The sequence below is a fragment of the Podarcis bocagei genome (genome assembly GCF_964188305.1).
Source record: "Podarcis bocagei genome assembly, chromosome: 7".
Classification (NCBI taxonomy): domain Eukaryota; kingdom Metazoa; phylum Chordata; class Lepidosauria; order Squamata; family Lacertidae; genus Podarcis; species Podarcis bocagei.
The window spans coordinates 69,156,963-69,168,500 of NC_138132.1; the positions used below are offsets into that span (position 1 = coordinate 69,156,963).

General features: G+C 44.0%; 1 protein-coding gene across 2 annotated transcripts in view; it reads left to right on the forward strand.

Annotated features, from left to right (window-relative positions):
- LRRC38 (leucine rich repeat containing 38) overlaps positions 1–6,995 on the forward strand; it is a 90,795-nt gene extending 83,800 nt beyond the window's left edge. The window contains exon 4 of one of the 2 annotated variants that reach the window (XR_014009986.1): positions 3,947–4,054. Coding sequence is in view for 1 of the 2 variants with exons in the window: in XM_081201690.1 (XP_081057816.1) it covers positions 3,947–4,197 (251 nt within the window). In the remaining variant the exon portion in view is untranslated. Of the gene's footprint in view, positions 1–3,946 lie in introns of both variants that reach the window. The other variant, XM_081201690.1, reaches the window with a different exon arrangement.
- Positions 6,996–11,538: the final 4,543 nt, after the last annotated feature.

Sequence of the window (11,538 nt, forward strand, 5' to 3'; positions counted from 1 at the left end):
CTTAGGGGGTTGGATAACTTCATACCCTCCAGCATTTCTCCGATGAAAATAGGGACATCCTAAGGAAAAGAGGGACATTCTGGGATCAAATCAGAAACTGGGATGGCTTCTGCAAATCTCGAACTGTCCCTTGGAGGGTCTGTACCAGTCACATATCACAGCAACGTTGAGAGACTTGCACTGGTTGACTGATAAGACACTGAGCCTGTATCAAGGTCTTGTTACTTACACACGAAGCCTTAAACAAAGGCAGACCTCCCCTCTGTTGCTTGGTAAGGACTCTGGGATCGACAAAGGGAACCTGGTTGGTCTTGTCATGAAATGATGATCATCAGCTTGTGGTTACACAGAGGCAGGCTTTTCCCCTGGTAGCACCAATGCAATGGAGTGTACTCCCTTCTCAGATACAAGAGGCCCCATTGGTATTGGAATTCCACCAGCTTCTGAAGACACACCTGTTTACAGAGGCATCCCCCCGATCACACACAAGAAAGGACCAAACATTAGGAAGAACTTTATGACAGTAAGAGCTATTCAACAGTGGAGCGGCTCGCTCAGAAGGTGGTAGACTCTCCTTCATTGGAGGTTTTCAATCAGAGAGAGGTTGGATGGTCATCTGTCAGTCATGATTCCTACAATGCTGGGGTTTGGACTAAATGACCCCCAGGGTCCCTTCCAACTTTACAATTCTATGATTAGGATCCATCCTGGCTCTCTTGTTTACACCTCTATGTTGTTTTCATTTTCTTTCAGTTGTGAGTGCTTATATTTTAATGTTTGAGTAACTGTTTTTTTATACTTTCTAAACAGCTCACCATCCTACTTAGTCATTAAGTGGAATAACTATTTTATGCATTTCGTTCTATCCAACTTTTCTTCCAATTAACTCAAGGTTGTACCCATGCTTCTCCCCATCTGTGAGGTTGGTTAGGCTGAGAGGCAGTGACTGGACCCCAAGCTTCATGGCTGAGAGGAGATTTGGACTTCTGGTCTCCAAGGTCCTAGCAAAACACTCTAACCTCTATACCACAGTGGCTCTCCATAATAATAGTAGTAATTATCATCATCATCATCATCACCATCAGGGTTTGAATGGTCCCTAAGCAAAGTGTTCTCATCAAGTGGTTTCTCTCCTTCATTGTCAGGGGAGCACAACTGAAATTTGGGAGTCTAACTGCTATTCTGTTGTGATTCATTGCCCATTATGGGCATTGAAAATGGCAGACAGACCCAGTACCAACTGTCTTGATTGAAAATAGTGCCCAGAGTTCAAACACCAACAAAGACCACTGTCCCACCTTGGGAATCCTCATGCCAAGGTGGGTGGTGATATCTCTAGAGGTAGACAAACATAGAGAGAACATACAAACCATTTCCCAAAATATAGAGTAGATGACACATGACCACCCTACCTCTGCCAGAAAAGTGGGCAGGATGGGTCCAATGAGTCCTTCTCTGGCTTTGGTTGCAATGGAGCTGAAGAAGAACCCAGAGAGGGGAAGGATAGCACTGGGTTTGGGATAAGGCTGAGCATCACCAGCTGGGCAACTTCATATTGCAAAGTAGCTCTTGCTCCCAATCTGTCTCTTCACTCACAAGGGGAGAGGCTTGCACATGGATTGAACATTGACCCTGGGGATTGCATGCCGCTCCCTGATCTGGGTGAATTTCTGCCCTCTCCGCAGGGAACTGGATTTTTTCCAGGCCTCCTGTCTCCTGTTCTACGATTAATCTCAGAGTGATCCGTCTCCTCTCTGCTGTAACTCCGGTCTTCCTGTTCATTTTAATCTGCAATATGCTGCAATGATTCACTTCTGGTTAAATCTCTAATTAAATGCTCATATCTCTCTCTCTCTCTCTCTCTCTCTCTCTCTCTCTCTCTCTCTCTCTCTCTCTCTCTCTCTCTGTGTGTGTGTGTGTGTGCCTCCTAGTCTTTTTAAACACAAGGGTTGCTTTAGCCTGTGATCCTAGGCACACTTAATTGGGCTCACCCACTCTCCCGTTTCTCCTGTGCCTAGAAAGCATGAGTCTGAGCAGTTTTCTGCTTGTCGCACACTTTATTGGCACCAATCCGTGTAAAACTCTATTGACTTTTGCTCCGATTCAGTAGCAAAGAAAAGATCAGGTTTTCCCAGGAGAAAGGAGCAGGACATGTGGAAGTCTAGATGAGCCCTAATGTCACTTCCAAAACCATAAATTGAAAGTGTATTTAAAGCACGCAGCTTCTTCTCAAAAGAAATAAAACCTTGGGACATATGTAGCTTGTGGTGGCAAGGAAGAAGATCAGAGATCCAACATATTCTATGGGCTCTGACGGTTTTAACAACAACAACACAATCCTCTAGTGCTGCTGTTCCTTAAAAATAAAAAATCCAGAGTTGTTCAGTGCTCCACAGGCAACACTTTGGACAGCCTCACTTCTTGCAAGGCCCATGGATTAAGTGATCGTCCACACTTCCACTTCTGTGCCTGGAAACTAAAAAATGGATTGGCGTTTGTTTCAATTCAGTGGTAAACAACAGATCTTCTCAGGGGGAAGTAATGGGAGAAGCAGAAGCGTGTATGAGCTCCTAGAGCAGGCATATCCAAAGTCCATTTTGGGGACCTAATCCGGCCTGTCGGCTGATTTAATCCAGCCTCTGTGGCAGTTTATTTCCTGGGGTAAAATCCTAAAAGAAGCTCAACAACTTTGGTTGGCCCCCACGGCCCTTCACTTAATCAAATCTGGCCCTCTATGAAAAAAGTTTGGACACGACTGTCCTAGAGAAACATAGATATATAGAGGAAATTGTAGAGTTGTTCTTTACAGAGAGAAAAATGAGAGTGGAAGAGTGGCAGGAGGTTTAGAGGTTGTATAGCTCAGTTGGCTAGAGCAGTGTTTCCCAACCGGTGTTCCGCGGCACACTACTGTGCCGTGAGACATTGGCTGGTGTGCCGTGGGAGGGAGGCGGGCGAGTCGGGCGGTGAGAGGCGGCGGCGGCGAGGATCCGCGTCGAGCCGGGGGCGGCTCCGCGGTGGTGGTGCCGAGCGGCGGGGCAGCGCGTGCAAAAGGGAGGAGCGCGAGACAGCGGAGGAGGAGGAGGCCGGCATGTCCGGGCAGCAGCAGCAACAGCAGCAGCAGCAACTCCCGGCGACGGCTCCTCAAGCCCCGCCGCCGCCCCCTCCTCCACCCGCTATCGCCGCCACCACCACAACAGCCGCCGCCACCTCAGTTGCCGCCGTCCCTCAGTCCCTCGCTCTGCTGCCTCCTCCCACCCCCAAAGCTTGGAGGTTCCCCGGCAAGGGGGAGGGAAAAAACTTTCACTTTCGTGCGTCCCTCCCGGCGTGACGCTGCGCGCTGACATCACGGGACGGGGCTTTAATGGTGGTGTGCCGCGAGATTTTTTTTCAGTAAACAGGTGTGCCGTTGCCCAAAAAAGTTTGGGAAACACTGGGCTAGAGCGATGTGCCGATTATGCGAGGTTGCAGGTTTGATCCCTGTATGGGAAAGCTGCCTATTCCTGCGTTGCAGTGGGCTGGACTAAATGATCGTCAAGGTCCCTTCCAACTCTATGATTCTAGAGGTTTGGGTGGGGACTGATCCAATTGCAGGGGTATTGTCACGGCACTTCATCTCAAAGGGTGGGGGTACGGAAGTCTCCCAGATCAACTTGATTTGCCTCGTTATTTGGCCTTCACACTGAACTAAAAAAACCAAAACCAAAAAACCAAAATAAAATAAAGCCCAATTTACAAACCTGCTAAATGGATTGGATATGCTTACAAAAGTTATATTTCTGTATTGCTATATGGATGATTTCATCTTACCATCAAAAATCTTTGCCTTCCTTGAATGAGCTGCCGTGCTTCATTTTGCACGGAAGAGTCGCATTTATAACTGGATAAATAATAACATTGCTACTTTTTTTGGAAAAAAATTCTCCTTCTTCCCTCTCTCTCCGTGCAGGTCTCGATGAAATCCAGTGTACTGTCCCTGTGGAAGAAATCACCGTCTTTCTCAGTGAATTATCAGAGGCCAGTTTCAGGGACTGCAAATTTAGTTTGTCACTCACAGACCTTATAATCATAATCTTCTCTGGCGTCGCCGTCTCCATCGCTGCTATCGTGTCAAGCTTCGTTTTGGCGCTGATTGTGAACTGCTTCCAAAGATGTGCACCCAGTAAGGATGATGATGAAGATGAAGATGATGATGACTGAACCCCCTTCTCTTGGCGTGTCACGGAATAAGTCCAAAGACCAGGGTAGGAAGAGACAAGAACCATTTAAAAGTGCATCACAACTAAACAAATGTCTAAGGGCTCAGTACTCCTATCAAAGTCTCAATGGTATTTCCCCATTTATATATCCCTTGGAAATGCTTTAAGTTTTATGGAACCTTTCCTGGTTAGGTCTCTTGATCCAATCCAGAGTTTAAAATTAATCTTAAAATAGATTTACTAGGAGGGAAGAAAATAAAGAAGATCAGAGATCGCCAATATTGGAGAAGGCTAGGATTTCGTTCTGGCCTCTCTCTCTCTCTGGGTTTTATTTTTTAATAGTCTTTATTTTAGAATTTTTTCACAATGTTTTTAAAGGAATAAAGACAGCCATCTGTTGGAGATGTTCCAGTTCTGGATTTCCTGCATCAAACAGTTAGCCCTGATGACCTTCAAAAGATCCTCTAGCTCTGAGTTTCTATCATTCTATGATTATGTGAGATGCAATTTCAGATAGCAGAGTTATTTCGATTAACAGATGAGCAAGGAAGAGAAGTAAAACATTATTAGCCCAGCTGCACTGTAAATCACAGTGTGTTCCTGGTATGGAAGGAAGCCTTCTTATGGATACCTGCATCATTGTTCTCATGAAGTTTATTTCCTCCACCTGTTTCAAAATTTACATGTGTATCAAAGTGTTTCATCCCTTGGTGTCCGAGGAAACATTAAGCTCTGCTGACCTTGCAGAATCAAAGAAAGAAAAAGCATGTTTTCTTGGTTTTGGGGCACCCGACCTCTTGCTTGCAGCAAGATCACATTTGGGATGCATTTGGACAAACAACAGAAAGTCTTGCTGGGCCTGGGGCTCGTCCGCACTTCTGCTTGTCCTGTACCCAGAAAACATGGGTCTGAGTAGTTTTCTGCTTGAACCACACTTTCTAGGCATGGGTCTGAGTGGTTTTCCTCTTGCCCCATTCCTTTCTAAGGGAAAGCCTGCTCTTTACTGCTCAATCGGAGCAAATGTCAACCCAGAGAAAACCTGAATTGCTGTTTGCTCCAATTGAGCACTAAAGAGTTGTTCCCCCCAAGGAGAAGCAGTGGGACAAGAGGAAGTGTGGAATAAGCCCACTAAATCAATCCCTCTTCACAGGGAACTCTGGAAATTGTAGCTCTGGGAGGAGAATAGGGTTCTCCTAATGACCCTCAGCACAGTTAATGAACTACAGCTCCCAGAATTCTTTGGAGGGAGCTATGATAGCTTAACATGAATGTGGCCCGAATACACTGACAGCCTCTGTCGCTCTGCTTTTTTAAAAAACACCCTCTTTCTGAATCATAGTCATAGCACTGTGCAGGCACCATTTGCCGTAGTATTCTGATCCTTCATAACCTGCGTATCATTAATGATAAAACACAGCAAAGAAAAAGCATCCCTGATATGATTGTACATTCAGCACAATGAGATCTGTTTGCATGTCTGCCTCAGTAAAATGCCACACAAGAAGGGTCACGGTCACATCAACATAGTTTCTTGTGGGGGGAAGGACTAGTATTTTAAAAAAATACATACAGTCAATGCACACGATACGATATCTTTATTGTCATTGTCCCATGCAGAACAATGAAATTGAAAAAGTACATAAAACATTCAAAAACCCCTAAAAACTCTAAAACCCCATTTTAAAATACACTGTACTATAGAGACCCCTTATGCTGCGTTTAGAACCAGAATTGCATTTGTGTAGAAACTGTTTCTCAGACGGCTAGTCCTGGCCTTTATAACCCTATACCTTCTTCCAGAAGGCAGAAGCTGAAAGAGATCATTTCCGGGGTGCGTATTATCCTGCGCTATCTCTGCTGCTTTCTTATGGCACCTGGCAGCATAGATTTGATCTGAGGTGGGAAGAGTGCACCCAATTATTCTCTCTGCAGTCTTTACAACCCTGGATAGCATTGTGAATAAGTAATGTATAAAGCTGAAGAGAACTGTGCATGGTTCAGTTTCATAAACAGGGAATACTCCTAGCTAAATGAGAGTTCGGGAGGGGAGGAAAGGAAGGCAAAGCAAGCTGAGGAATCCTTAACTCCATGAGATACTCCAACAGTTCAAAATGAAAATTTATTATATTTATTTAGAACGTTTCCATCCTGCTCTTTGCTGTAACATTGTTGACTGATTGCATTCATGCCCCCACCTTTCCTCCCAGGAGCTCAAGATGGGGCGCATCATTCTCCCCTGACCCACTTTATCATCACAACAACCCTGAGAGATAGGTTAGGCTGAGGGACGGGAACTGGCCTGAGCTTAACCCAGTGAGTTTTCTTGGCTGAAAAGGCATTGCAAAGTGGTCACACTGTCAGGAAATGCAGAAGTCATCCAGCATCCCAAACTAACCACCCAACGAAAGAGAGCAGGTCTCAAGATGCAGTGGTTAGAGTGTTGCCCCAGGACCAGGGAGACCAGGCTTCAAATCCTTATTTGACCATCAAGCCCACTGGGCGGTTTCACTGCCTCTCAGTCTAATTGCAAAGGGTTGTTCTGAGGATTACACCGGGGGGAGGAAAATTGTGTATGTCACCTTGAGCTCTTTGGAGGAAAAGTGAGGTAGAAATGAAACTATGATGATGACGACAGAAAATAAATAAAGTAAGACTCGGTACACATACAGAGAGACAAATTTCGACTGTGTGTCATCCATGCAGGAGATCTATGTCTCTGTTCACAGAAGAAATACTTTGAAACAGATTTTATTACAAGTTATGTTTCATTAAGTTGTAATTGCTTGCTTGTGGTTTTTTTTTTTTAAAAAATACTGCAGCAAGGACACTTTTTTAAGGAGAAATTATTTTAGTAATTTAGAAAATGCTATATATCTGTAGCTTAAAAGAACATCTTGCAAAACAGGGTGGGTGGGTTATAACTTTAGGACAATCAGAGAAGAGTTGGAAAGCCAAATCTCTCTCTTTTTAATTTTTGCTTTACTATTTTTGCTTTATTTCTGGACTCTCTGGTGTGTTATGATTGTGCTCATGATAAAATTTGGCCATCTGTTATCAACATGATATATCTCTTATTTCTTGATGTTTAATTTTGTTTGGGGGCTGAAGGCTTCTTTGTAAATGGAAGCCACTTCATGTGGACTGGAAGCCTTGCCTTCCAAACTATGATGAGCACTTTCTATATGCTCAGTTCTACTGTCTTCAGTGTTATTTGTTCTCGTATTGTAGATGAGAGGACTAGCACCGAAAATGCAAACCTGGATGTAGCAAATTGTCCAGCAGCCCCTTCCACACTGACCTAGGAATTTGCCCCATTGAACTTTGCAGGGCTTACTTATGAGTAAAGCTGCAAAGGATTGTGCAGCTAACTCCCCAGTGTGCATTTATTGTTAAGCCCATTCTCCACACCATCATCACACAGAAAAACTGTTATCATTTTAGAGCAGTGGAGAGAATAGGCCTAATGTGGCCCTCAAGTTTCTTCATCTGGCTCTTAGGATCCTCTATACACTGCAGCCTCAACAATCCTTGAGTGTTTTTGCCTGGTGGGAATGTATCCTTGATAAATGCCTCTTGCTTGTCTGGTTAGAGAGGGGCATATGAGTGAGGGTAGAAACTAGCCTAACTATACAAAGGTGGAATTAACATTTGATGCTCTGCCCACCTTAGCCTCTGGCCTCGCCCCTTAACTCCCACTTGGCTCCCAGAAGGTTGCCCAGATGTTCATCTGGCCCTTGAGCTAAGAAAAGCTCCTCACCCCTGTTTTAGGGTGTTCTCATTATCCAGGCAGACCCTCCAAGTGTCCCTATTTTCCAGGGGCAGTCCCAGATTTACAGAAGCCATCCCAGTTTCTGATTTGATCCCAGAATGCCCCACTTTTCCTTAGAACATCCCTATTTCCATCAGAGAAATGTTGGTGGGTTGGTGAGTTATGCAACCCCTGAACCAAGGAGATAGGTAACTATACAACCTTTAGTAGATAGGTAGCCGTGTTGGTCTGCCATAGTCAAAATAAAAAAATTCCTTCCAGTAGCACCTTAAAGACCAACTAAGTTAGTTCTTGGTATGAGCTTTCGTGTGCATGCACACTTCTTCAGATACCTGAAGAAGTGTGCATGCACACGAAAGCTCATACCAAGAACTAACTTAGTTGGTCTTTAAGGTGCTACTGGAAGGAATTTTTTTATACAACCTTTAGAAGACATCTGCAGGCAGCCTGGTATAGAGAAGTTTTAAAATATCTAATGTTTTGTTATGGCTTTATATATGTTGGAAACTGCACAGAGTGGCCGGGGCAACCCAGTCAGATGGACGGGGTATAAATAATAAAGTTGTTATTGTTGTTGTTATTATTGTTGAATTACAGGGTTGCCATACGTCCTCTTTTTCCAGGACATGTCCTCTTTTTCAGGGGTAAAATATCTGTCCAGGTGGATTTTTTGAATTTGCCAAAATGTCTGGGGGTGCTGGAGCAGACTACTTTTTATGTTGCATACGCAGTACTAGGAAACCAACTACAAAACTTAAACATACTCTGTGAGTTTTGCACAATGCAGGATATGTTTTTGCATATTTTGAAAGGACATTGCAGAATGTGCTTGCTCCCGTACCACCACCACCCTCCCCAGGTGCCGGTAAATGTGTCCTCCTTTTTTCTCTTCAAAATATGGCAACCCTAAGGATGTCCCTATTTTCACCAGAGAAATGTTGGCAGGCACCTCCAGGCATGGTCTAGGTGCGCATGAATATGCATGCATGAGTGTAATATAATTGTTTTGTCATTAAGCCAGTGTGATGGGGTAAGTTGGTGGGCAGGACTAGGCCATATATCTTCATTCATCCTTGGCCAACTCTCCATTGCTCACATGCCAGTGGTGGCCATGACCAAGAGAGATGGCATCCACCCTACATTCTTGCATGGACATTTGCATGGACAGTTGGACCCAGGACACACAGAGGGACAGTCCACTCTCCTCAGCTATTCCATGCACATCAGCTGAAGAGGGGGTTTGTCACCCACTCTCTGTTCACCTAGTGATTGATCAGATGGCCGGGTAGGGTTGATTTACATCCCCAACAGGTCACTGGGCTCAGCCTACTCCAGCACTGCAACGTTCCTTCTGATTCATTTATTTTGCAGCCACCCAAACCAGTGGAGTCTTGGATGGGTGGGTTGTTTTTTATTTCATGGGGGGGGGGTGAGATAGATCAGTCCTTTAAACTGGGGGTCAGAAACCCCTGGACTATGGATTGGGAGCTGTTGATTCATTCATGGCTCTCTTGAACCAGATGATATGCTCTCTGTGCGTGCCTTGTAGGGACATCAGTACAAATCTCAGTCAAGGGCTCTGACAGCTTTGAAGGTCTCATCTCTCTGAGAGCTTTCCCAAGCCATGTTGTTCTTGATTTTTTTAAAAAATAAATACAATAATAACTTTTATCAATTCTGCAGGTGGGGTGGGGGGTAAATGAAAGCAAACCATTTCACTCTGTGCGAAACAAATTTTGGGGTCAAGGGTGGTTACAGCTGAATGATCTATTGTTGATGTAATCAACTGGAAGAACTGAGCAGACAAAATAGATGGCTGAGCGTTACAAATTAAGAAGCATATTCCTTGAAGATTAAAAGTTTCCTCCCTTCCAAACCAAAAGCCATTACTGGAATCACAAGCGAGTATATGCTGTAGATGCAGAGAGGACATTTGAAAGACTTGTAATATCCACAGAAGGACAAGGCCTATGTATAACACTCACAGTCTATAAAATTCTACTCAGCGCATAGGTGAGTTCACTTGACCCTATTAAACATCAATGGGAAGGCGATTTCAGCTATGAACTTGACCGAGGGGAAATGGAATAGACTTGGGGGGAGCTTTTAAGTTTTTCTTTTCACTGAGCAATAGAGAATTAACCTTTAAACTCATATGTAGGTGATACCTAACCCCTAAAGTAAAGGGACCCCTGACCATTAGGTCCAGTTGTGGCCGAATCTGGGGTTGCGGCGCTCATCTCGCTTTATTGGCTGAAGGAGCTGGCGTACAGCTTCCGGGTCATGTGGCCAGCATGACTAAGCCACTTCTGGCAAACCAGAGCAGCACACGGAAACGCCATTTACCTTTCCGCCAGAGCGGTACCTATTTATCTACTTGCACTTTGACGTGCTTTCAAACTTCTAGGTTGCCAGGAGCAGGGACTGAGCAATGGGAGCTCACTCCGTCACGGGGATTCGAACAGCCAACCTTCTGATTGGCAAGTCCTAGGCTCTGTGGTTTAACCCACAGCACCACCCGCGTCCCCACCTAACCCCTATGAAGCTGGAAATGCTCCATCCTGGCACTTCACTATGTTGCTGAAGGGGCTGCTCCACACAGGGTACATATCGCCACATGTCATGGGAATGTGCAAAAATCCAGCCTTCCTGGAATTTTATATTCCAAGGAATTAATGAAACAATGAAATAACAATTGGAAGCCAAACTAAAATTCTCTTTATTATTGCATATATTTCAAGACAACAATCTGGATTTACAATTTATTACAAGTAGTGAGACGCAAAATAACCACAGGACACTTGAAATACCTTTATGGCACAGAGATAGACAACTGGTACAAAACAGTTTGGGAAGCAGCCCTCCTTGAGAGATTAGCAAATAAACTGCAGTTGATAAGAGGACAGATCAAGAAAGACAATCTTATCCCAGCCTGGTTTAATTACATAATGTACACAGCCAGAAAATGAACAATCCCTCCCATCAGCATTTGGTTAAATCTGGTTGATCTAAATCCAAATTTAAACATAAATATTACCTTCACTCTGAACCCCTCCCTCCCTTGTTCATCAATATACCAACATTTTATACTGTTTCACTGGTAGCATAGGAGGAAAAATGAATATTATTGGTACTTAATTTAAGCACAACCACAAGGGCTCTTGACTGGGCATTTAGCTATGCGATGTTGAATGTTATCTGATAATTCTGTTCTATCCTGTTGCTCCTTTGTTTTTCGTTAAACCAATTCACAAACCAAGAACCTATACACTGACTACTAATAATGCACCATATATTGTAGATATTACTACAAATTTATTATGCTATTTTTGTGACATGAGAAGACTCAGTTTATTTATTTGTATGATTTATTATTCCTATGATCCTTATTTATAAAACCCAATAAAAAGTTGTTAATAAAAAAATAAAGCAATGTCACACAGCTGCAAACGTATCCTGTGTCCTTTGTCCCCTGGAAATGTTCACTTTCTGTGCATAAGTTTCTCTAACGAGGTAATGAGCCACACCTTGTGATACCACTATTCAAGGTCATTCATTTGGGAATCTTTGGGG